This window comes from Marmota marmota, unplaced genomic scaffold (assembly GCF_001458135.2).
Source record: "Marmota marmota marmota unplaced genomic scaffold, marMar, whole genome shotgun sequence".
Taxonomy (NCBI): domain Eukaryota; kingdom Metazoa; phylum Chordata; class Mammalia; order Rodentia; family Sciuridae; genus Marmota; species Marmota marmota.
This window is the reverse complement of record NW_026000142.1, coordinates 730,706-757,915: the sequence shown is the minus strand read 5'-3', so window position 1 is coordinate 757,915 and position 27,210 is coordinate 730,706. Positions and strand designations below refer to the sequence as shown.

Below are 27,210 nucleotides of genomic sequence, written 5' to 3'. Positions count from 1 at the left end.
CTAATATATGGTTAAATAGACAAAGGATGTAGAATGACTGTATCCCAGTTCATACAGGACAGAAGGGTTTCCTAGCTATGGACTCTGTTTAAAACCAGGTTTCCAGATATGCTAATACACATTATGCATTATCATAGTTGAATAGGAAGTCATTTTTGAAGTCTTCTCTTTTATCCCTTCAACTTTTCTCTCTCAAGTATAAGTTTGAGTTTGGGATGATGTTTCTGGAAAGAAAACTTGAAGTAGAAGGAAGGCTCTGCCAGAGCAGTGATCACAGCATTTAGAAGTTAGGAGTCTCTTACAGGGTAAAGTGTAAACCATAGTGGCTCTTATCCTCTTGAATATTAATGTATTAATATTTGCCATGTTTTTCATGAATGGTTTATATGTACCTGGAAAGTACAGATAAGCATAGAAAACTGTGTACTATCTGATCTCAAAGAGCTTAAATGGTTTCAAGAAAGCCATATATAAAAAATTAACTGATGTTTATAACACTCACATTTTACTGTTATAGGCAGTGATTCATGTGAATACCTTCTCTCAAGTGGCAGATTTCTTGGAGAAAAAGTTTGGCAACCCCACAGTTGTATGATGCATAAATATAAAATCAGGTAAAATTTTTTTTATTTTGTTGATTTTCTTTCCTTAGCATGAGTGTGTGTGTGTGTGTGTGTATGTGTGTGTGTGTGTTTTATTGGTCCCTGATTGAAGTCAGGGCCTCATGCATGCTAGGCGAGCATTTTACCACTGAACTGTATCCCCAGCCCTTTTTTGATTTCCTTTTGAGATAAGGTTTCACAAAGTTGCCAGGGCTGGCTTCAAATTGCAATCCTCCTCTCTTATCCTCCATAGTGGCTGTAATTACAGACTTACATCACTGCCTCCTTGCCTAGGTCCTAATATCTAGTGGAGGGATGTTGGTTAAGTAGAGTACCATATTTTTCTTCTATATATGGGACAGATTTCCTGATTGAGGGTAAAACTTAATTCCAGATAAAAGTTTTTGCCCTAAAGCTTTAGTGCAACAGTTTTAGCCAAGCTGCTTTTAGTCAAGTAAGAGCTAACCGTGTTTGAATCTTAATGCTTGAGCAAAGGATCATTGCTGCTCTTCATCTTGGATATCTACCTTATGGAGTTATTCTGAGATAATGGATATAAGGCACATAATACAGTTAGAGTACTTTTTAAATACTTAATGAATTAGTTCATACTAAGTACATGGATTGGTTAAGTTAAACCTGGCCACATAACTTCTAGAGCAACCTGACTGAATGTGAAAACAGTCCTATACAGCTTTTGTCATAAATCATGTGATTTGAAGTGCCAATTAATGGTTTGTTTTTTTTTTATTTCAGTGAAGCGAAGAATTGCCTTGTAGATAAACATATTGCATTTATTGGAGATTCCAGAATTCGTCAATTGTTTTATTCTTTTGTAAAAATAATTAACCCTCAGTTCAAAGAAGAAGGAAATAAGGTAAAAGTCTTTTATTCCTTTCTCTCAGTTATCGTTTTAGAAGTTAATCAATTTAACAATTATAGGAGGAATGTGCCTCTCCATATTAACATTAAAAACTCTGTTTTACTTTACTTTTGAGAAAATTGAGGGGAAAAGAGGGATGATTGCTGTAAATGGGGAACATAAGGAAAATAAGTAGAGCATAGGTATTGGCAAGCTTTATTTCACTTTAAACATTTAGTTTTCAGAAATAATAAATTCTTACTGTGGAAAATTTTCTAAAAATTCCTTAGAAGACAAAATATCCCTTGTTTTCCTGTTAATATCTCGCCATATTTTTTTTCAGTCTCTCTTTTTAAAATATACTTATAATCTTTCTTTTTGTTTTAGTTTCAATTTTTTTTTTTCAATTAAAAAGGGCATTTCTACTTTGTGTAAAAATTTTGCTTTCTAAGTTATTTCCTTAGGATAGAATTTCTCAACGTGAATATTATGTTAAAGAATGTAAATTTAAATATTATTAATTGTATTACTGAATTATTTCACTTTGTCTTCTAATTAGCATCATGTTGGCACCCAAATTTCTGCAACCTTTGAGGCACTGGATGATCATGCTACCCATTAAACAGCAGTGTGATAAATTTCTGCTATTTTGATGGAAAATTTCTCATTTCAAAAATACGTTTTTAGCTGGGGATGTAGCTCAGGGGTAAAGCACTTACTAGCATGTGTAAGGACTTGGGTTCAATCCCCAGTCCTGGCAAAGTAAGAATAAAAGTGTATCTTTCTTTGAAAACTAATAAGAATTAATATCTTTCCACATTTGATTAGTTACTTATTTTTTGGTTGACATATCTCATCATATTCTCCTTTTTATACACTTTTAAGTGATCCAGCTTCTTATCTCTGGCTTTAAATAGCATAATATTAGACATGGGGAATGGCAAAGAGTGAAAAGTAGAATACAAGAAAATCCATAATTGTAAGAGTAATAGCACATGAATTGATGATGAAAATCTGCCTTTGCACATCAATCCACCCTGTGGTAAGGAACTGAAAAATTAAGGGCTTCATAACCAAGTAGCTATTCCATAGTGCTAATGATGGTGGTCCTAAGTTCTTGTGAACTTATTCCTTATAAGAATAATGGAAAAGAATAAAGTTGCTTTTTGTATTTGTTACCTACAAATGTATCTTTCATTATTATTTATACACAAAAATATACAGGAGAATTATTGCATTTTAAAGACATGGGAATTATCACAATTTAAAGTAAAAACTGCAGTAAAATTTTAGAAAGTAAATTTCTGATTTCATAGTCTTTAATAATTCTGGGCTTAGAGTCATGTGACTTTCTAAAAATTACGTTAATGGTTTTGACAATAGTTGAAAAAGCTATAATGGCCTAGCCTGTAGCCAAAAGTAGATGCAGTATGTTATATTATTTTTAAACCATAATAATAATACTTAGGTTTTCAGTTTTTATATTCTAGGGATGCCCCACTATCCCAAAGTTAACAAACAAGATACATTTTAATCTGTATGTTTTTGAAAAAGAAATTAGTTAAAGACAGTGTGTCTCAGTCTTTGAGACAGTTATCATAAAAATATTTCATTCAAAGTTCTAGTAGAGCGTTTGCCAAATTACGGTTCACATATTTTCTTGTCTCTGCCCTTCAAAGGCAGAGGTTTTCTATCATTAATTGTTTTTTGTTTTGTTTTTAAAAATTATTTTTTGTTCCTAGCATAGTATGGTGTATTGTAAAGGTGTATTAATTGTTTTTTAAAGCCTCAGGATGAATATTGTTGAGTGGAATAGAAGTATTACAGATTATTTGTTTTAATTTTGTTTCTTTTTTGTATTGGGGTAAAATTTTTTTTAAAAGATTTCATAGCAAATGTTTTTCAAATTATATTTTACTTAAAAAACTAGTTCTTTGAGAAATTCTGATCAAATGAATTTGGGCAGAGCTGTATCTCATATCTCCCTCTTAGATGGTTTTAATTTAGGTTAGGATATTAAAAACTTGAGAAGTCTTACAGTAAAGAAACCCCTTTAAGGTTGCTTCCAGCCATACCTCAGACTAGATACTCTGGGGGCCACTTCTACTTGAAACGAATTGGATCCTAAATTTTAAAAAATATTGTAGATGTATTTCTAGACTTTGAGAAAATGGGAAATACTACTCAAAAAGAAACAAAGTATAAGGCAAAACCAGAGATAAGAGCAGTGATGGTAGGCAAGTAGTAAAGGATCAAGTAGCCCTGCAGGTAGATGCCAATAGCTATAATTCCCTTTATATAGAAAACTAAGCTTTGAGCCAGTGTATTTCTCAGTAGCAATATTGGCAGCTAAAGGCCAGTAGAATAATATCTTTAAACTTCTGAAAGAAAATGTGTCAGTCAGCTTTCTGTTACTATAAGAAAGTTTGGAGATTTCAGTCTGTGATCGATTGGCCCCATTTGCTTTGGGCTTGTGGTGAGACAACACATCATGGTAAAAATGTCTCGTGGAACAAAACTGCTCACCTCATGGCCAAGAAGAGAAGAGTGGGGTCTTGTGAGCCCTTTTAAGGGCACGCCCTCAGAGACTTACAGACTTCTCACTAGGCTTCACCTCTTAAAGTTTCCAGCACTTTTAGATCCAAGCTATAACATTCAGTTTCAATTAGAATTGTATACCTAGGATAAAAATGTCTTTATTTTTCTTAAAATGTAGGGCATTTTCAGATATCCAAAAACTATGAGGATTTACTATCAAACAAATTTATATTAAAAAGAGTTTCTGAAGAACAAACATACATAAAAAGGGAAAGGGAAGGGGAAGGGGATTAGCAAGGATGATGGAATGTGATGGTCATCATTATACAAAATACATGTATGAAGATTTGAATTTGGTGCCAACATACCTTATATACAAACAGAGATATGAAAAATTGTGGTATATATGTGTATTAAGAATTGTAATGCAAAAAAAAAGAGTACATGTATAATGGCATAAATTGGCATGAACATACTTTATATACAGAGACACAAAAAGTTGTGCTCTATGTGTAATAAGGATTGTAATGCATTCCACTGTTGTCGTGTATTTAAAAAATAAATTTGAAAAAGGGAAATATTCAGAAAAAAATGATCTGAAATATAGTAATCAATGATTGTAGAAAATAGTAAACAATATGTATATAAACCTATCTATATAAAATAATGTTGTCTTTTTGCACTTAGTAAAAAGATAACTAAAGAATTGTCCAATTAAATGCTCTATTGTACTCTATACTAATATATTATCTTTCTTTAAAACTTAAGGTAAAGAAGTACAGTAAAACTTCAAGGGTAAAAACTAAAATAATGGAATGAGGATGTAAATTCTAAACCAGAAAAGGAAACAAAACAGAACAAAACAAAATTTAATCTAGTGTCAAACATGTATTTATATGTGCATGCAAACACATATATTCTCAGGTGAAACATGCATAGATATAAGTACAATTACGTGTATAAATAAAAAGCAGTATATATATATATATATATGTATATGTATATATATACATATATATATATAAAATATGTATATGATCAAACTACGTGTAGGGGAATAGAAATCAAAAAGTAAGATGGTAGAAATATAATCCAAATAAATGCAAGGAACTAAACTTTTGAGCTAAATTTTTTGAGCTAGATTTTAGGATGTTTTGAAAACTTCCTGCTGCTTAAAAACATAAAAGGACACGGAAATATTTTAATTAATTAAAAATGAATAAAGATTCACCAAATGCTAAAGAAAGTTAAGCCATATCAATGCAAGACAAAATAGATTTTAAGGCAAAAACATTATCAGGAATACAGAAAGTTGGTAATGACTAAAAAGGTAAATCATTAAGATTTTAAACTTGTAAACCATCTACTAAATTAGCCTTAAAATTAAAGGAAAAATATAGTACACTGTTAACATGTTTGATTTTTACAACTTTATAGCTTAATAAGTCATACTGTAAAATTAAAGAATGTATTTTTCCAAAGCAACACAAGAAACATTTTGATCACATTTTATACCATTAACCATGTCTCAATAGTATCAGAAAATTGCTATTATTCTTTTTTTTTTTTTTCAGGTAATGTATTTTATAGTCACACTTAACCTGACAAAAATTCTAGAATTCTACAGTAAGTGTTTTTAACGTGCAATGTTGGATATGGTATAATTTACATTAGGAAAAAGACGATGATATTCATTATTACTGTTTCTATTCAATATTGTATTAGAAGAGTTAACTGAAGAAAGATAAAAATTAAGCATTAGAAAGAAAGAAAACTCAAGAGTCCATACGATACAATTATCTACATAGAAAAACCCAAAGAATATATGGAAAATTTACTAGAAGTAATAAAGATTTTAAGGTAGCTGATTACAAGATGAATGTACAAACATTAGTTGTAATGCTTTAATAAAGTTGTTAAAAATTAATTGCATGGGCTGGATATGTACTCAGTGGAAGATCACTTATCTTTCACACACAGGGCTCTGGGTTCAGTCCCCAGCACTGGTAAATAAAGTCAACAAGAAAAATTATTGCATATTTATATGCCAACAATATGGAGTTATGGTGTCTACAATATATTTTTATATAGTTCAGGAAAAGAGAATAACTCTTTGCGTATATAGAGAGGGAGAGAGATGGAACTGACATAGGAAAACCCATTGCCAAAGGGTTTTAGGTGTTTATTTAACTGCCTGCTTTGCTATAACTTTAAAATTTTTCAAAATTAAAAGTTAGAAAGTTAACAGCACTAAACACTGTATTGTTTAGGGATGCATATATACATGATAAAAGCAATATAATAAAGTATAACACAAAAAAAGACAGTGGAGTTCTTTTTGACAAAGCCAGGAATTAAGACAGGGAGTGAACTACACAGGCAGGTCATTGTATTGGTAATGCTGTGTTTTGTATCGTGGATTCATGAGTATTTGCTTTTTACTTTACTTTGCAACTTTATATGTCAGATATTAAAATAGTAAAGGAAAGGAAGAAAGAGATTGAGTTGAATTAATCAAAGTATGCAAAAGAAGGAAAAACAACACACTTCTCTGAAGAGAATTTATTTGAAAGATAGGGGATGGGATAGAACAAAGAGTGATATTGTTTGGTTTAGTTTGCCAGATTTATTCCATCAAGGAAATGCTTTTCATATGCCAAATCTTAACCTTTCATTAACTTAATGGTCCCAAGATTTTTTGGGGGAAATGAAGCTTTAAGAGAATCAACAAGAATCTTAAAAGTCAATTGATAAAAGTAAACTTTATTTCATAGAGAAAATAAATTTAAATATTATTTGATTAAATTAATGAAAACATTTCAACCTTATTTTTAGAAACAGAATTTACTTCTTATTGACCACCCCTACTCCCACCCTCCCAGGATGTCTAACTCTGAAAGGATTTCCATTCTTTGTATGGACTGCCTGATAACAAGAAGTTGTAGTCTCCAAATTTTAATTTTGTTATACAAGTGGATATTTATCTCCTGTTTTCAAAGTAAAACCTCTCATAACTTAGAGTCATGTACATCTATTCCTGTTCAATCAGGGCCCATTACTAATATGTCATTGGGAATGGACTGAAATGTTGCTTTAGCCACAAACTACAATCTGAACAAAATGCAAGATGATTCCTCACCTAGTGCTACATGTTCTTCATAGGTTGAAAAGAGGCTTTGTTCTACACAGTCATTCAGGGATTTCTGCTATTGGAATTTCTAATACCTGGTATTCTCTGGAGCATTCAGACTCCTCAGTCTCTGAAGTCAGGTGAGCTAGTTCCAAAGTACACTAGAAAATGGTAAAAAATTCCAATAGCAGCAATCCCTGAATGACTTGTGTGGAACAAAGCCTTTTGCCAGCCCATCTGAAATACATGGCACTAAATGAGGAATTACCTTCTGTTTTGGGAAATTCAGCCTGGAAGTGACCCACATCACATCTGGCCTTATTGCATTAGCCAGAACTAATCATGGCCTTGACTAACTGGCTGGGTTTTAGGCAATGTAGGAAAGCAGTCTGTTTCTGCTACAGATAGTAATACTAGTACTTAATTGGATTCATAGCAGGTTTGGCAGAAAGATAATTTATATAGGTATGTTCATGCATCTACTTGTTTTTAGCTCAAGTTTTGTCTTATCCACATCTTAGATGTTGAAAATCGCACATAAACAACTGGTGTCATTTTTTTGTTTTGTTTTGTTTGTTTGGTGCTGGGGATTGAATCTAGGACCTTGCCCTTATTAAAGCATGTGCTGTACCACTGAGCTATGCCTTCAGCCCCTACTTTTTTGGTGTGTTATGTACTTTTTGTTGTTGTTGTTGTTTATTTGTTTTGTCCTTTCAAGTTGAACATATAGATAACCTAGAATTGGTATATAAAAATAGATGAACAAAAGCAGCTAAAAGGAACATTATTTACACAAGTTTAACCTATACAACAAACTTCTCTGTTGTCTCCTTTTTTAAATGGCAGCATGAAAACATTCCTTTTGAAGACAAGATTGCATCAGTTAAAGTGGTAAGTTTCTATACTAGTAAGCTAAGTGTATAATGTTGAAGCCATATTCATTGGTCAGTTTATTTGTAGATCAACTAGTGCTTTATACATACTAAATAGATTTAAGTGTATTCTTGAGAGTTGATACAGTAATTGGAATAAATGTTTTATGTAAGTTGTTTCATGTAATAAACATTTATTATTTATCTCTCAAATTTTTATCCAGGAGAAAATAACCTTGTATGATAATTTGAAATGAATATGTATACAGGATTAATGTCAAGAAAAGAATATATATATATATATTTTTTTTTTTTTTGCGGGGCTGGGGATTGAATCCAGGGCCTTGTGCATGTGAGGCAGGCATTCTACCAACTGAGCTACATCCCCAGGCCGAGAATATATGTAAATGTCCTTCACCAATGGAACTTGTAGGTCATTATAGTTCTCTGCATGCAAATACAGGTGGGATAGGATAGCAGAAAACAAAAAGTGGAGAAGTAGGAATATACAGAGCAAAGAATTAAAAACAGTTTTCCTCCTTGAAGAAGAGATGTTTTAACATAGTCCTCTAGGATAAGTAGGATTGGTCAAACTCAGTGGAAGAGTCCACGAACATTAAAAACAGTACGTGTAGAAGTAGCAGTGTATGGGAAAACTCTAGAGACAAAGGAGCATGTGGAGCACTCAAGGAGCTGAAAGAGAACTGAAAAGGTACTTAGCATGTTAGTCAGCTTATGGTCACTATGACATAATACCTGGGGAAAATAACAATAAAGGAAAGATTTATTTTGGTTCAGGTTTCAGAGATTTCAGTTCATTGTTAGCTGGAGACCACACCTTTAGTACCCGGCCAGCATATTAGATCCAAACTATAACAGAGCAAGGAAAAGGAAGCAAGAGAAAAGTCAAACGGGACAGGTAGAGGCCACATTCTCTACCTTCTTAGCAATTTTAAAGAATTTTGGGTTTTATTCTGAGGCCAATTAAAAGTCCTTGAATATTTAAATAAGAATGTGGCAAGATCAGATTTAAATTTCTTGAAGATTTCTCTGGTATAAGTGTAAAGACTGGAAGAGAATGAAAGTGCATATGAGGAGACTTGCTTGAGATTCTTGCAAGTTTGAGATAGATAGAAGATGAAGATGTTTTAGACTGGGTGTTTTTAAGTATTCTTTAAGAGAATGTTGTCAGTGTTTATTTTCAATGGTGGAAATATTAGTATTTTGTACTTTTTTTTATTTCTAACATTTCTCTTTTAGGATTTTCTGTGGCATCCAGAAGTTAATGGTTCTATGAAACAGTGTATCAAAGTGTGGACTGAGGTCTGTATTTGCAAATATAGGCTTTTTTTTTTTTTTTTTTTTTTTGGTGAGTAACCAAATTTTTTAAAAAACTCACGAGCAACCATGTTTTTCTTCCCTTTACTCACTCTCCTGTACTTCTCCCACCTTCTTGAGAGCAATTAAGCTGTACCAGACTGATGCTAACACTTCACTGAAAACAAACAGCAAGTGTAGCTCCTATGTCTTTGCCCTGTTATCACCATTACAATCCTAAGGCAGATGATGCTTATACCAGATTTTCTAGACTGAAATTTTTCTTTTACTGAGATAACTCAGCTAATTGAAACCCGATCTTTTTTCTGCACAATACATGTTTTCTAATACATGAACATTTTTCCATACTGTCCTTCAAACTCATGTCCAGGTACTTAAGAAAACTTTTTTAGTTGTATAGACTTTATTCCCTTTTAAAGGGAAGACCCAGCAGATAAGACTAGTATATTTTAGCTCATAATTTTTGAAGATAAATTAGATACAAGGGCAAGTATGCTGTTAACCTCAGAAAAATCCCTAAATTCTCATAAATCCTCTTTACAATCTCCGTGGTAGTCTCCATAAAGTTTCAGATCAGTCTTTTGACTATACCTGTAATTTTTCCTAGAGACATTTGCGTTTGGTATGGATAAACAATATTCAGTTTTGTTGACCTTATTTTTCTTACTTGTTTGCAAGTAACTGTTTGCAACAGTTTTTTTTCTTTTGGTCTGGTTTGGGGTTTTTTGTTTTGATTTATGTTTGGTTTTGGTGTTCTTTTTATGTACTTTATTTTGGGAAGAGTTGATAAGCAATGAAGTAGACAGATACTAGATTATTAGTTATTCTAAATACTTTAAGTTATTTTTAGTGAAATAAGGACACTGGAACAAATCTTTTGAAGGTAGTAGAGAACATTGAAAGTTTTAAACAGAATGGAGAGAGATAGTTGAAAAGTGGGAGGAACTTAAGGTAAATTGTGGAGAAAATAGCTCAACTATTAAGATGGATTTGAGAAGTCTTGGTTCAAGTGATGCTTGAAGTTGTTTGAATGGAATAATTTGAAAAGGTAAAGAATTTAGAAATTTAAGAGAAGAGTTTGTGGTGAGTGGAATTATAAAAAGCTTCTGAGAAGTATAGTAGAAGGGGTAGAAAGAAAAACAAAAGAGAAACTGTGATATCACATGTGGGGGGGGAGGGAATAAAATGTAGATAGTCAGTAGTGTGTCCTTAGAAACTAGATAAGATAGAAAGAAGATCCAGGATTTGGCAATCCAGGGTTTGTTAATGAGCTCTAATTGCAGTTTAAATGGATGGTGAAGTACAACTCAAAACATAATAAATTGAGGTGATGCTTGAGAGAGAAAGAAATTGGCATGCTAAGGACAGAATACTCTTTCAGGTAATCTGTGGGTGAGGCATGTGATGAAGAAGACTAAGAATAGACAGCATTAAAGGAAACAGTTTTGAGGATAAATATGATTGAACTTTTAGGTTAAGAGAAGGAAGGAGAGTGGAAGAGGGAGACAAAATTGACATTTTGAAAGTTATCATGGACCATAGCCCTAGAAATGAAAAGGGAAGTATTTAAACACCATAAGGAATGAGCTGTTGGGAACAGGGACACATTTCTTTCCTCTCTTGTCAGGTAGATGAAGTCATAAGAGTGGAGGCAAGAAGGCAAGAGCTCATGTATTAGATGAATTGTTTCTTTGTAAAGTTTGAGAATTAGACTTTATGCTGGGGAATAGGACCAACAAAACGTGTTTGAGGAATTTAAGACTTGGGATTCTTCCTGAAGAATGAGAAAGGGAACTACCCAGGGATGAGGATGAAGGTTTTTTTTTCCTTCATTAGTGAAAAATTAATGAAATCTCATTTTAATGAGAAATTTTTTTTATCAAATTCTGTAATGGTATAAAATGAAGCAAGCTAGACTGGAAATGGGCCTATTTCTGAAGACAAATGATTCATTTTGTTATTCTTTATTTTCTTAGAGTACTATACTGAACATTTATTATCTTGATAATGGGAAGGTAACAACTGTCATTTTAATTTTTTATATGGGGCAGATAAAAAATCTTTTTAAGTTTCTTGCTTATTTTAAATTGTTTCTTGTACACATTATTATAATATTGGGTTGTTCATGTGGTGAAAAGTACATAAATTCAAAAGTTGAAAAGTGAACTTTTGACTGTTCCTAGTAGGCACTAGCAATAACCTTACAGATCAGTAATAACTGAGTCTGTATCCTTGTTTTATAGGTTTTATATCTTTGTGCCTATTTCATAGGGTGGTAAGAATCTATATTAAAATGAGATAATTTAAGGGAAAATAGTAAACTACTAAATATTATATAATCGTGATGCTATATATATTACTATATGTACATATATTATTATAGCATAACTGCATATTGTAAATAATACACTCTTAGTGTATTATTCTAGAGATTTCTCCTTTTTGTCTGCATGGAACCTTTAATAATGATCAGTTTATTTATTAAATACATGTTAGATTCAGCTTCCCCAAAAGATTACGTTTCCTTAGGGCACTGATCTTGTATTTTATTTAACACTTATACTGTGTACCCTGTAGGCTTCCACGAATACCTTTTAATTGGTTGATATAATTGACTAAAGCTTTACTCTAAGCAATTTACCCAGAATTCAGAATAATATTAGGTCATGTTAGATTTCAATAGTGTTTTTTTTTTTCTAAGAACAACAAAAGAATTAACAAGTGTTTTGCCATTCTGTATAACCACACAGCCTTGTAAGAGTTTAGGCATCGCATATATATCTTTGTTATAACAAGAATTCAGAGAAGAAGTCTAGAAACTTAAAATGCATTTAGGAGGAAGAAGAACTTAAATTTTGAGGAAAAAGGTATTCGGTCTCTGTACTGGTGTAGAATAATTATAATGGTTTTTCTTCCTTTAGGATTCTGTTGCAAAGCCCCATGTGATTGTAGCAGGAGCTGCCACGGTAAGTACTTATCTGTTATTCTACGTGATGATTTTTGTTTCAGACTTAAGGTCATGCTAAGAAAAAGTTAATTCTTGATTGTATTTATATTTAATTTCTTATTTGTATTATAGTAGATTAATTTTAATAGAAAATCTGAGCAAATGGTAAACTAGTGTTAAATCTCAGTATTATTTTATATCTATAGTTTTATTCCTCTGAAGTGTTATATTTGAAAGTCTAATTTTGCAACAGCTTTTTGTAACTATTTTCATGAAATAATTTTACCAAATTTTATTCTAATATTAAATAAAATGGAAATTTACAATAGGTAAATTATATACTTTAAACTTTCTGTGACAAATACTGAAAAAATGCTAATTTTTACTTCTTAGTGGTCCATCAAGATTCACAATGGTAGCAATGAAGCACTTTCTCAATATAAAATGAACATTACCTCCATAGCACCGCTTTTAGAAAAATTGGCAAAGACTAGTGATGTTTATTGGGTCTTACAAGGTAAGAGATCAGTAATGAAAAAATGTCATTTTGTATATATTTTAAGGCATGTGCTTTATTATCTCCTGCTTCAAGAAGCAAAATTATTGCTTTATGAGAATAAACTTTGAAATAAGGTTTGCAAGATTAGAATAATCTTTAATTATTTGCTTTGTTTTTTTTTAATTTAAGGAACAGATTAATAAAATATAATAAATAAATAATAAATAAATAAAAAATATTCTCCAAGAACCTCAATAGGCAGAATGGCTATAGAATGTAATAAAGAGATAAATCCAAAACAAGTAAGTTGGTTGCCTCTGATTCTTTAATATTTTACAAAATATATTTATTGTGATTGCAAGATGCATAAGAAACTATTAATAAATCTGTTTTATAACATTACAGTCATTGGAAATAAATCATTTTCAAATTGACAAGTAAATTTAAATTCACACCATCTACTTTATACTTGGTAATGAAATTCTTAAAGAGAAAGTAGTTATTAGGTCAGCTAATTTCAGGAATTTATTGAATGTCCATTACTTAATGCCTAACACAATATGAGATGCCTTGGATATTTTAACGACTGAAGTTGTTTGTCAGAAATTCTTATGATTACTTTCTAGTTGAATGTCAAGGTGAAAAGAACAAGAAAGGGCAATGATATTGTTCCACAGTTCCTATTTATTCGTAGATTCATAGCATTTCTCTTACTAAAATGAAAAAAAATTATTTATAATAAATGACAAGAAAATAGACAGACCTGAGTCCTCAATATTACTTTTGAATTATGTGAACAAAGTTTAGGTGAAAAGAGAAAAAAATTAACTGCTATTCTTTATTAGGCAATCTTTTATAATCAAGTTTTAACTTATTACCAATATAAAAATATTTAAACTCTTTAAGACATACTAGAACACAAAAATGGTTCCTCAAAGCTGTGTATATGGAAAAAGGAGTAAACATTCTTTAAATATGAGGGAGCTAATGACTGACTCAAAAATTAAATGTAAGGTAGGGAATTTATTGCAAACCTTGGTCAGCTTTATGTAAAAAATCATTATTTGGTGCCTGTTATCAACTGAAGTTTAAGAACAAAATATAATGTATGATCCACTAACTTGCATGATCACAATTTCTACTGGTAGGGATTTTATAAATTTGTTTTTAAAAATGTGTTTCATGTACAGATCCAGTTTATGAAGATCTATTAAGTGAAAATAGAAAAATGATCACTAATGAGAAGATAGATGCCTACAATGAAGCTGCAGTCAGTATTTTGAATAGTAGCACCAGAAATTCTAAGTCAAATGTTAAGATGTTCAGTGTTTCCAAATTAATTGCTCAAGAAACCATCATGGAGTCTTTGGATGGCTTACATCTTCCTGAATCAAGCAGAGAAACTGTAAGAATTCTTATATTTTTCTGTAATGGAGACTATAACATCAGTTGGTTATAGTCTCACAACATGATTATACATATTTTATTACAGTCTTAATCACTCATAGTTATTCTAGCTAAAGATATATCTGGAAATAATTTTGCTTTGACTCATCTTGCTGAACACATAAGTGAGAATTTTAGTATAAGAGAAAAAGAAATTAGGGAAGGAAGGAAATGAAACTTCATTTATTGAGTGCTAATCACTGTTAATATATCTTCTAAGGAGGATATAAGTTTGTAGCTCACTACTGCCCTATTTTCTCACTGTAACCCTTAAGCTTATAAGATTAAACTTCGGGGAAGAGCACAGTTTTTAATATAGAAAATAATTCTTTATTTTTTTATAGCTGTTATACTTTAAGCATTATTCAAGGTATAGAGTTGACAGTGAACAAATTCAGGCTAACCAATAGAAAGGGACTTATATTAAATGTGAAAATAAACCTGCACATAATTATAAATTTTCATACGTAGTAGAACAGATTATTTAACAGTTGTGTTTTTGTGTTTGTTTTTTCTAATAAAGTAATGGTGCTTAAGTTTTTTGAGGGTCATATAAGCCCTTTGGGTATCTGGTAAAAAAAAAAACAGTGGTTCTATTTATCTCCTGCAGAAAAATACATGTTTGCAAATACATATAATTCTCCATACTTTAAAGGATGTTGTGGGAGCTGGGGATGTGGCTCAAGAGGTAGCGCGCTCGCCTGGCATGCATGCGGCCCGGGTTCGATCCTCAGCACCACATACAAACAAAGATGTTGTGTCCGCCGAAAACTAAAAATAAATATTAAAATATTCTCTCTCTCTCTCTCTCTCTCTCTTAAAAAAAAAAAAAAAAAAAAAAAGGATGTTGTGGACTTCTTCAAAACTGTTTTAAGAAATTTGTTATGGAATTTGTAGGCTCGGACCTACAACAGTACCAAGCATCGAACTTCCTGAAGTCCCAGGGCTAAAATGATGAGATTTTTCTGAACACTTGATTGAGTATTTGAATGGCTAAGCTTAATTAAATAATTGATCTCAAAGAGTTTCACAGATGTCTAAACTATAAAAGTTTTCATAAAACTAGAGTTTGAGTCTTCAAATAGAACCTCATCAGCTTACCTAGAAATTTTTATTATAATCATACCATGTTGAAGATTCCACATTTTATTTAACGTTAGAAATCTTAAAACTGCAGAGTCCTAAATGTCCATAAACTATTACTAAAATGCTAAGAATTAATAATTTGCTAAGAATTAATTTTGTGATGGCAGTTATTTTACATTTTTTTTTAACCTCAAAAGACTGGAATGCTAAAATATTTTGGTATGTTCTGTTTTGAAAGTCTGCCAATTAAAATTCTTTGGTCCTTGACTCATCATTATTTTTTTAACCAAATGTTATGATCAATTGGCAGCCATGAAATCCATCTTTTTCTCAAAGGATAGTGCCATATCAAAAGTGTATTTCAAGTAATAAAGACAGGTATCGTTTCCTATAAATTGCTTCCTGCGTCACATTATAAACTGAATTTTTTGTCATGGATCATAGCCTAGAAGTTTGAAGCACCCTGAGCTACTCATTGCAGATTGGTGGAATACCATTATTTGCATGAGTTTTTTTGGAAATGGTTACAAAATATACAGTCCATTTTGGTTTCAGTGTTGAAAACTCAGCAATATTCATAGGAGAAAAATCAAATGTGAAATACATCACTGACAAGATAATAACCAAATAACTTGATTTGTTCACAGAGTGCAATGATTCTTATGAACGTGTACTGCAATAAGATTTTGAAGCCTGTAGATGGTTCCTGTTGTCAACCCCAGCCTCCTCTTACTCTCATACAGAAACTAGCTGCTTGTTTTTTCACCTTATCTATTATTGGATATTTAATTTTTTATGTAATTCATCGTAATGCTCATCGAAAGAATAAGCCATGTACTGATTTGGAAAGTGGTGAGGAAAAGAAAAATATTATTAATAACCCTGCATCTCCATTAGAAATACTTTTACAATCTTTCTGCAAACTTGGCCTGATTATGGCTTACTTCTACATGTGTGACCGTGCAAATCTTTTTATGAAGGAAAACAAGTTTTATACCCATTCGTCTTTCTTTATTCCAATTATCTACATCTTGGTTTTGGGAGTATTTTACAATGAAAATACTAAAGAGGTAAGAATCGTTCTCTTTTTAGTTTCTACTGTCCATCTTATCTCATTCCAAAATTTAGGTTAAAGAAGTAATATTACTTATTATGCCAGAATATACAAATATGTATACAGATGAGGATAAAGGAATTTTGTACTTCTACTTAGTGGATTTTTTCTTAGAAAAATAATTTATTTTATTGATACATTATAATTACACATAATAGTGGAATGCTTTGTAACATATTTATACATGCATATAAGATAATTTGATCTATTTTATTCTTCAACATCTCCCCTTTCCATCTTTTGTTCCTTTCCCCACTTAGTGGATTTTTAACTTAATTTTTTTGAAATAGTTTGGAGAAAGTTCAAAGGGTTGAGTGAAGATTGTTGAAAAGTTGGAAAAGTATGACCTGTGCAAAAGAAGTCATGACTTAGTGTTATTTTGCCTACTTGGGGATGGAGAAAAGTAGAAGCACTTCTGATTTTATAATGGTCTTTAAGCCCCATCTAAGGCTTAACTAGAATCTACTATTTTATTTTCTTTTATTTAAAAAATTGTATTAACAAATGCTTGTGTGTGTGTGTGTGTTTGTACGCACATGCACACGCATGTGTGTGGGTATGCATATACATATACACACACAAATGAGAATTTACATGATGATGTGGCCACTACTCCTAATATGCTTAATTTTCTAATTTAGAATTGCTGTCATTCCTCAGAATAATGAGTTACTTAAATTAATTCTAACTTAAAAAAATAACTCTCAAATGAGGATGATTAATCGACTGTTCATCTCCAATGAGAGTATATAGTAAAATAAATTATAATAATAGAGCTGTCAGTAAAATGTAAGAGAACTGTAAAATCTTTTTTTAATCTCTGAAATTCTAAAATTTGATAAATTGTTGAACGCCATTTTTAGATTTATAAATACATCTGTCATAGTTTAAAGATCACCTAATAAGAATGTAAAGATCAACTTAAGAAACATTCAGAATCTTTTTAGTTTATAGTTTTTTTAACTTCAAAATAATTTATTAGATCTTTTTAAATAATAATTTGTAGCCATCTCCATCACTCACATAATCAAGAGTCTTTTGACAAAAGCATTAGCTTTATATACTATAAGAAAACTATTAACATAGTTGATATATATTGTTCAAATAATTACTTCCTGGTAGATTTTAAAACAGATTTTGATTCCTTTCTACAGACTAAAGTATTAAATAGAGAACAAACAGATGAGTGGAAGGGCTGGATGCAACTTGTGATTTTGATTTATCACATCTCTGGAGCAAGTACTGTGAGTATTTTAAATTTTAAGTTCAGAAAATATAGGAAATAATGTCAGTTTAACATTTTTTTCAGGGATACAGGTTTTTTGTTTGTTTGTTTCTCTCTACAGGTTAGAGACCCTTTTTAGTTCTCAATCTTTCTCATTCTCCTACTCTGAGAATCTATTAGTTTAAAAGCAAAATGAATTTAAAAAGAAAAGCAATACTTTACTTGATTTGTATTAACTTGGCCTTAACATAATAGGAACAGCTGATATCTCAGGGTATTATTTGATGTCATCTTGTTGAATAGCCAATGCAAGGTTTTCAAGAAACTTTGTAGATGACCAACTATTAAGAATAGGCAGGTAACTATCAAAGTAAACAAATTAGTTTATATTTTACTCTTCACTATAGTTTGTGAAGTTTACCAATTAGTTTTACATTTTTAAAGTTTAAGAAGCTTAGAACTGTCAGGCTGAGTTCATGGCTCAGTGGTAGAGAGCTTATCTAGCATGCGTGAGGCACTAGATTTGATCCCAGCCCACGTAAAAAAACAAAGTAAACAAAATAAAGCTATTGTGTCCAAAACAAAAAAGCACAAAACTCTCTTTCTTCAGTTTAGAGAATCCAGATACACATGGACTGCGATTGTAGACTATGTTGGGTATACCATACTTCCTGAGCATTTCCTCCTTGGTACTGTGGAGGATCCTTCTGTACTTAAGCAAACTCCTTTTGATGTTCCTAGGTGTCTTAAAAGACAGTATTTTCATGATCTGTGGCTACCTTAGATATGGTAGGACTAGATAAAGATGTGTTCATTCTGGGTTGTAACATTCCAGCTAACTTACAGATAAAACATGCTTTTGCAGGTGAGCCTAACAACCTGTATTCACACAGCTATTAGAGTAAAGAAATTATTGTATTGCTGTATTTGCTTATATAAAGCACATAATCTGCTTGAATCAAATGTGTGAAATATGATATGTCAAGAGCTTTGTAATGTTTTGAACAACTAATAATAAAAATAAATAAATAAAGCACATATCTATAAACAGTATTTGAATCAATGATAAATTAAGATAAGAGAAAGTACTCAAAACAGAGTAATTTGAAAATTTAATAGCAGCCAATTAAGAAGGTAACTAATATTATCACTGGGGTATTTTCAGATGACTTTAAAAATTTGAAAACAATATTATACTTCATTTTCTGTATTATTTCCAAAAACTGTTGGTGATTTTATGGATGTTTTGTTTGGAGGGTAGAAGGCAAAGGAATGAAATGTAATTTTTACTGGTTATGATATATATATTTGTGGGAGCAGTGAAAATTCTGTCATTACTGCAGCTGAAAGGGGATGGTGGATTTAAGTAACTCTGGTTGAGCCAGGAAAGTAAAAGAGATCCAAAACAAAGAAAAATGGAGATGGTAAGATTTAGTTTGTAAACCTAGTTGAGAATTAATTGGATAAATCCTTAGGTTCTCTAAGAAAGATGTAGGGATGAATATTGAATCCTAGAAATATCTGACATATGAATGAAGACTGAATTAATTTGGGGAAAAAAAGTGTTTTGTTTGAAAATGCCGTTTAGAGACATAATTAATTGCTGACATATTAAAAGGTGATACTACTATTAAAAAAAATTAGGTAGAAAGAATTAATGGCAGATTAACTTCCTCGATTCAGTGATTCTAGAAAGGATTTAAATCATAAAAGAATGAAGGCAATTTGGATTTTCTTATAATCATTTACCAGCCTAACATTCTAATATATCTTCTTAAGCTACATCCCAATATATTCTAATATATAATTCAAAAAAAAAAACCTGTTCTAGAAGGATATACTTTTCTTTAACAGATCATTTATAATGATTAATCAATATATCCCTGTTGTATTAGATAAGATTTTGTGGTTAAAATTACCTATTTCTGGGCTGGGGATGTGGCTCAAGCGGTAGCGCGCTTGCCTGGCATGCGTGCGGCCCGGGTTCGGTCCTCAGCACCACATACAAACAAAGATGTTGTGTCCCTGAAAACTAAAAATAAATATTAAAATTCTCTCTCTCTCTCTCTCTCAAAAAAAAAAAAATTACCTATTTCTACATTAGCAAAACATTGTTAATATAGATGTTTTTGGGACCTGATTCTTAGATCGTTGAGACATTAACCTCACTAAAAACTTTTTAACTGCCATGATTATTTTTATTACCTAATCTAATATTTTGAGTACAGGCACTGGGGTTGTAGCTCAGTGATAGAGCACTTGCCTCGCTGGTATGAAGCCCTGGGTTCCATCCTCAGAACCACATAAAAATAAATAAATAAAATATTGTGTCCATCTACAATTTAAATAAATAAATAAATAAATAAATAAATGGAATATTTTGAGTAAAATATGCCAAACTTTTAGTTATACTGTTTTTATGCTAAAAGAGAAAAACTGTCAAAATTCAACAGAATTATTTTAAAATAACCCAGATGGTCTGGCACATTGTACTTGTTAGTACAAACATGCTTTAAAAATGTAATATGTAGCCGGGTGCAGTGGCACATGCTCATAATCCCAGTGGCTTGGGAGGATGAGGCAAAAGGATCACAAGTTCAAAGCCAAGGTACTAAGCAACTCAGTAAGACCCTGTCTCTAAGTAAAATACAAGATAGGGCTGGGGGGCTAGAGTTGTGGCTCAGTGGTAGAGCACTTGCCTAGCACGAGGGAGGCACTGGGTCTGATTCTCAGCACTGCATATAAATAAATAAAGGTCCATTGACAACTACAAAAATTAAAATAAATAAATAAATAAATAAGATAGTGCTGGGGATATGGCTTGGTGGTTGAGTGCCCCTAAGTTCAATCCCCGCTATTCACCCCCTCCCCCAAAAAGTGTATCATGGCATAGTCGCACATGCCTGTAATCCCAGTGACTCAGGAAACTGAGGCAGGAAGAACACAAGTTCAAGGCCAGCCTCAGCAATTTAATGAAACCCTGTCTCAAAATAAAAAAGGAAAAAGGGTTTTTAGGGGTATAGGTCAATGGTAGAGTTCCTCTCCTGTGTTCAATCCCTAGTACCCCCCGACACGAATAAATATATTTGTGTATAAATATGTATGTATGTATGTATGCATGTGTGGACAAGAGATGATTTTGTGTTCCATTGTGCCTTTGTGTGTGTGTGTGTGTGGTGGTGGTGGTGGTGGTGGTGGTAGTGGTTTTTCCTTTCAAAGTTTCAGAAGGAGACCTGAATGAAAGTTTGTGAGGAAAAATTGGGGACACTAGTAAAACAATAGAACCAGAAGTCAGCTTAATTATTAAATCTAATGAAGTTAAAATTCCATATATATATTTTAATACTAAAATTTTGTTAAAAGAAACACTGAACTCATGAAAGACTTAGGAGTCCAGAAAAACAGTTGGGATTAAAAGATGCTGAAGAACTATGACAACTAAATACAAATGATCCTTGATTTAAGAGTCCTAGATTAAAAAGCAGTTTTTAATCATATAGGATATTACTAAAATAATCAGAATTTAAGTAGAGCTTGTGTAGTAGATAAAATTATATTCATATAAATTTCTTGGATATGATCACTATAATGTGGTCATGTAAGAAACTATCCTTTCTTCCTAGGAGATAACATGGTGAAATATTTAGGAGTGTTGCTACATGTTCTATAACATAATTTTAATTTTTTCACCATGCTATATAGATGTTCATTGTACTGGTCTTAGAACTTTTCTGTTAGCATAAGTATCTTAAAGAGTTATGAAAAGGCCAGGCACAGTGGCACATGCCTACAATCCCAGTAACTTGGGAGGCTGAGGCAGGAAGATAGAGAGTTCAAAGCCAGCCTCAGCCTCAGTAACAGGAAGGTGCTAAGCAAGTCAGTGAGACCCTATCTCTAAGTAAAATACAAAACAGGGCTAGAGATGTAACTCAGTGGTTGAGTGCCCCAAAGTTCAATCTCTGGTACCCAAAAAGAAAAAAAAAGGAAAAATATTTCATGAAGTTTATAATAGGCCAACATTGGTAAGAATTTAGAAAATTGTTGTGATAGTATTTAATTCAGTTTAAGTTAGTTGTATTTACTGTTTTAGTATAATAATCAAGCCCAACTTTGCAGTCTCAGCCCCAGTATTAAAGCAGCTTGAAAACATGTTGTAAGAAGAGTGGTTGGAGTCATTGGGGATAGTTAACATAGGTTTGACATTTGTTTTCAAGTACTTGTAGAGCCATCAGATGTGATTTAACCCAAGAAAATGGCTCCAGAGCTAGATTCTCCATTGTGGTAGCTCTGCCATATTGACCACTTGAAGTACAAGTAGTAAAAATTAAGATGTGCTATACATTTGAAATACATCACAGATTAAATATGATTATTTATAATAAATTCATACTAAGGTCAAAAACTTTATATAAAAAAGGAATGCAAAATATCTCCTTGCATGTTGAAATGATAATATTTTTAATATTTTGAGCTATTCTGCAGATTAGAAGTCTCAAAGTCATATAGCTAAAAAGTGACAGAACTAGACTTTGGATCTACACCTGTCTGATTCCAAAATCTACATTGTTGTAATTCCTGCTATGATCCTTAACTATTGAGAATAATCTTGTCATTGATCTAATACCAAATTAAAATGCTATTTTATTATCTTCATTAAATGTACTTGTTATGATGATTCAAGGTATAGTTTATTCCATCTTATATTTTATCTATTTTTGTCAACAGTTTTTGCCTGTGTACATGCACATTCGAGTTCTGGTTGCTGCATATCTGTTTCAGACAGGGTATGGACATTTTTCATATTTTTGGATAAAAGGAGACTTTGGAATCCATAGAGTATGTCAGGTAAGAATGTATTCTCTTTTTTTTTTTTTTTTTTAACTTAACATGCTTTTGTAGGGATAGAAGGAAAATATAATTTAGAGAGTATTTATGAATATATAATAAAAGCACTGATCCACAAGGAACAACATTTTTAATTTAGTTTTGTAGAGATATACACAGTTACCTGGAATTACTATTATATTCTGTTTTTTCTCTCTGAGGATTTCTGTTTTCTACCTCATGCTAAGTAGTTTCTAACCATTATTTTTATTTATCCTCTGTTGCAACTCTTAGTTATCTTCATGTTTATAAATGAGGAAACTGAGGTTCAGAGAGATTAAATAATCAACCAAAGTCACATAGTAAGTGGAAGAGCACTATTTAAATCTACTCAAATTTTGTCCTTTGAGTAACTTCAAACAGGTATCTGAAAGACTGTTATAAAGGCCCCAGGGACATTTTTTCTCTTGAGTAATATTATTTCATAGTTAAAACAATACTGAATTTTAATTCCAAATTGGGTAAATTAACATCATTTGTGTGCAAGAGACAGGCACGCTTTTCTCGAGGTCATCTAATCACTGCTTACCTATAGCCCTATGAAGGAGGGTTACAGTTTTTCCCCCTACATTTAACAAGGTGGCACTTGTAGCCAGACAACTCCGGCTAGGACTTTGCTAGGATGTAGTTAATATAAGGATTATAAGGATGCATCAGCTCTTTACAGTGATTGTTTAAAAAAAAAAAAAATTAGTAAAATGTACTGTCATTTGAGTCTTAATACTCTGTCAGAGAAAATCTGTCTTTGCTTTTCACATATCTTGAAATGTAAACCATTTTCTTCTCCTTTTTAATAGGTCTTATTTCGTCTCAATTTCCTGGTAGTGGTGTTATGTATAGTAATGGATCGGCCTTATCAATTCTATTACTTTGTTCCCTTGGTCACTGTGTGGTTCATGGTCATATATGTTACTTTAGCACTGTGGCCACAGATTATCCAAAAGAGAGCAAACGGTAAGTATACTTTCTTATTAATTTCTTTCAGTGTATTAAATTTCTCTTTAGTCACTAAAAGCTATTATTTTTATTAAGAGAAGTAGACAGTTTATATGTAGTTCTCATATTTTGAAATTAAAAAAAAATTGTTTCTAAAATGTAAGTCACTCACTGTAGAATATAATATAATGTAATATAACACTCCAGAATACTAATTTACATTTATGTTTGGTGTGTGTTTGTTTTTTAAATTTAAATTTTTTAAAACAATTTCACATGTTAATTGAAACAGTTTTCATACTGCCTTATAAAGAGCCAGAGTAAAAGTAGCTGTAATAGAAAAGGGAAAGCCAAATATGGCTTCAGGCCCCTTATATCTTGTTTCAATATTAGCACCTTTTATATTTCTTAAATATATTGAGATTTTGAGTAAACATTCACTTGTAGATTTTTTTTGTCAAAGTTTAAAAGCATTAGCATACTTTATCATCTAGACAACCATTTAAGCAGTTATTATCTACCTGTTTTATATATAAGTAACTAAAGTGTTCAAAGGGTTGTCATTTTCACATTTACCATACCCTGTTATTGATCATGTTCAAAGTAAGGCCAAGGTCATTTATATAGTGCTTTTTTCTCTCAAGATTATATCTTTAAAATGAAATCTTCCCCTTTTTGGAAAAATAAAGAAATTTTTATTTTTACAAATGTTTCTAACTTTCAAACAAATGTTGTGTATCAAAAATATTTTTCCATTGGTGTTCATTATAATAACGAATAATTTTCAAGAAAGAGGTCCATCCTCTGTAAATGTTAGTGTCTTTGTGCAGTTTCTATTGTGTAATTTCTGTATTACAAACCTAACATATTAATTACAAACCTAGCATATTAATCAGCTAAACAATCAATATACCCAAACTTGAACACATAACTTAAAATATGCATGTTAAAATATGTTTTATGATTAAATCCTAGTCCATTAGAGAGGTTAAACTCTCTTCTTGAAACTTCAGTGTTATAAGCAATATTACCTAAGTTATATTCAGCATGAGTTTTTAATAGTACATTGAGCATATCATTCTATATTTTGTTGTATCTTTTGATAATGGACAGGTATAATTGAACCCAGATGTAATTTCTAAATATATTTATAGTACATGAACAGCAGGTACGTAGGGTGTCAGTTATATGTTGTAGCCTCATTCATCACAAGAATCCTCCACCTTTTTTTCTTTTACTGTAATTTATACTATGTAGTTATATTTTACATATCCCTATAAGCAGCCTTAAATTATTTTAAGAACTATTCAGGGTATAAATATGTTAAATTAAGAATATTTAATATGCTTTCTAATATAAATTTCTATTAGTAAACTGAATATTTTCTCTCTTAGGAAATTGTTTCTGGCATTTTGGCTTATTGTTGAAACTAGGCTTTTTGCTGTTATGCATATGTTTTTTGGCATATTCTCAGGTTGGTACAGTCTTTTCAGTTTATATTTTGTAATTTATTTTAAAGTTCAAGTCTATTAAAGTATGTGAGAAGAATCAGAGCTTTTTTTTAGCTTCATTTTTTAATGACTGTAATAAAAGTGTCACTCTGTAGTTGACTACTCAGTATAGTTCTTTTGAGACCTATCTACTTTTGTTACCACTGTTTTTGTTGTAAGAGCAATTTAAAGCTCTTCCTCTGGCAATTGTTCAAGATCCATTTTACTTGACTTTGATCAATCGAACATTTATTGAATGCCTCTTATAAGACACTACTCTAAGTGGAAATCAAAATTCTCTTGACAGAATTTGTAACTTAGTTTGTGCATTATTCATTGCATCAAACTGTAACTTGATTTTTCTGTAACTGCACGAAGTAAAATTTTGGCAGTTAGTAAAACCAACTTAGGTGAAGAGGGATTTGTATTTGTGTCGTATGTTTAATTTATTAAAATTTTTGGTCATCTTCCCATCTCTGACCTTATATCCCCCTATTCTGATGGTTGAGATTTTTCTGTTATTTTGTCAGGGTGACAGTCTAACTAACTCCTGATTAAATCTACCCCACAGGCATGCTATTTGGGCAGCATGATATTTATAACAAAATATTTTAATTTGAATGCCTATAGTTTTGACATATTCTACAGTTTACTCACATCTCCAACACTGTTTTATACCTGACTGTGTCAGGTGTAAATACACTGTAGATACATTGTGTATATGTGTGATTCTGCAAGGATGTTTTGGGGAGAGATTTGGGATAGGAAAGGGAGGATTTTGTACTTACTTTCATACTTGAAAGTACTTAAAACATTTCTATTCTGTGACATCCAGGGTTTTTTATAGGAGATAAAGTAATAAGAAAACAACTGGGCTGGGGTTGTGGCTCAGTGGTAGAGCACTCACCTAGCACGTGTAAGGTGCTGGGTTTGATCCTCAGCACCACATAAAAATAAAATAAATAAAACAAAGGTAGTGTGTCTAACTACAACTAAAAAGCAAAATATTAAAAAAAAAGAAAAGAAAGCAACAGGCAAATGTATAAAAAAATAGGCAACAAGAATGACTACATGACATTAATTCATTAATATTCCCAATACTCTGTGAGCATTTCTAAGGGAAATAAAAGAAAGCTGATTCAGTAGAAGATATTAAAAGGTTTCCTCAGCTTTAGGTCAGTGTTGACCACTGGATAACAAAAAAGCACATAGTCTAGTGTAGCCCACTATCTTTTTTAAAATGAATGCTCAATAAATACTTGTTTGTTGATCACATAATAAAAGTTTAGATTATAAATATATCAAATATATTGTCAGATATGCTACACATGTGATCTATGAGATACATATATCTGTATTTAATATAGGTATATATAACATAGCTATATTTCAGTGTATTTCAGGTTGCAACTCTGTAAAAATTATCCTTAATTTTCTGAGCTGTAGATTTTAATAGAACCTATTTTTAATGTGCTATATGCATTTCTTAATTCTGTGCTTAAGTGAAGATTATTGCATTTTGTTATAAAGTAATAAAGTTCTTCTGACCTAAGGATCTATCATTACCTAAAATACAATATTATTTTCATTTATTTCCTTGTTTTTTAATAACTTTTTTTAAGGCCATATGCTGTGGCATTAGGGATAAAAATGGAGCTTTCCTTAATAAAGTTTGTCATCATTCCTTACCCTAGAAATTGAGGGTTTTGTTCTCTTTTTTAAAAGACTTCATTAATGTGCAGGAATGTACCCAAGACTTCTGCCTCTTCATTCCCAGATTTTCCAGCTGTCAGATTACTAAGAGGGTACCATTCACTAACTTGACCAACGTAAAAGTATAAACTGTTTCAAAGGCTAGTAATGGCATTTGGGTAAGGTGACTAATTCAGAGCACTCTTTTAACTCCAGTAGTTAATTATAGATTACTAAGGACATTTAGAGGAAGAAAAACTATATTTTAACGTTAACAATCATTCTTTGGAATAGTATTAACATATTAGTGGAATTATTTTGTATTTTTCTGGTAGATTACTAAATATTAATTGTTTTGTATATTAGACTAAAAATTTGAAAAGAATAATTTCCTAATTACTAGAGTTTTTTAAATTTTTGCAGTGTCAGTAGCTTTATGTGAAATCCAAATCAGTTGAAAAAGCTTTAAGTCATTTTATTAGCCATGGGTAAATTTATTTTAAAATGAATTTCAAATGAAGTCATATTTTCATATGAAATGAATAGAAT

The 27,210-nt window shown here is 31.4% G+C and overlaps 1 protein-coding gene across 3 annotated transcripts in view; it reads left to right on the top strand.

Annotated features, from left to right (window-relative positions):
- The first annotated feature begins 418 nt into the window (after positions 1–418).
- Positions 419–27,210, top strand: part of Casd1 (CAS1 domain containing 1) — a 35,260-nt gene continuing 8,468 nt past the window's right edge. The window contains exons 1-12 of one of the 3 annotated variants that reach the window (XM_015488229.2): positions 419–614; positions 1,359–1,479; positions 7,979–8,023; positions 9,265–9,327; positions 12,264–12,308; positions 12,683–12,806; positions 13,979–14,193; positions 15,968–16,390; positions 17,589–17,678; positions 22,385–22,504; positions 23,341–23,497; positions 24,874–24,953. In XM_015488229.2, the coding sequence (XP_015343715.1) occupies positions 592–614; positions 1,359–1,479; positions 7,979–8,023; positions 9,265–9,327; positions 12,264–12,308; positions 12,683–12,806; positions 13,979–14,193; positions 15,968–16,390; positions 17,589–17,678; positions 22,385–22,504; positions 23,341–23,497; positions 24,874–24,953 (1,506 nt within the window). In that variant the 5' untranslated portion in view covers positions 419–591. Of the gene's footprint in view, positions 615–1,358; positions 1,480–5,576; positions 5,629–7,978; positions 8,024–9,264; positions 9,328–12,263; positions 12,309–12,682; positions 12,807–12,988; positions 13,091–13,978; positions 14,194–15,967; positions 16,391–17,588; positions 17,679–22,384; positions 22,505–23,340; positions 23,498–24,873; positions 24,954–27,210 lie in introns of those variants that run through there. The other 2 variants (XM_048785958.1, XM_048785959.1) reach the window with 2 other exon arrangements.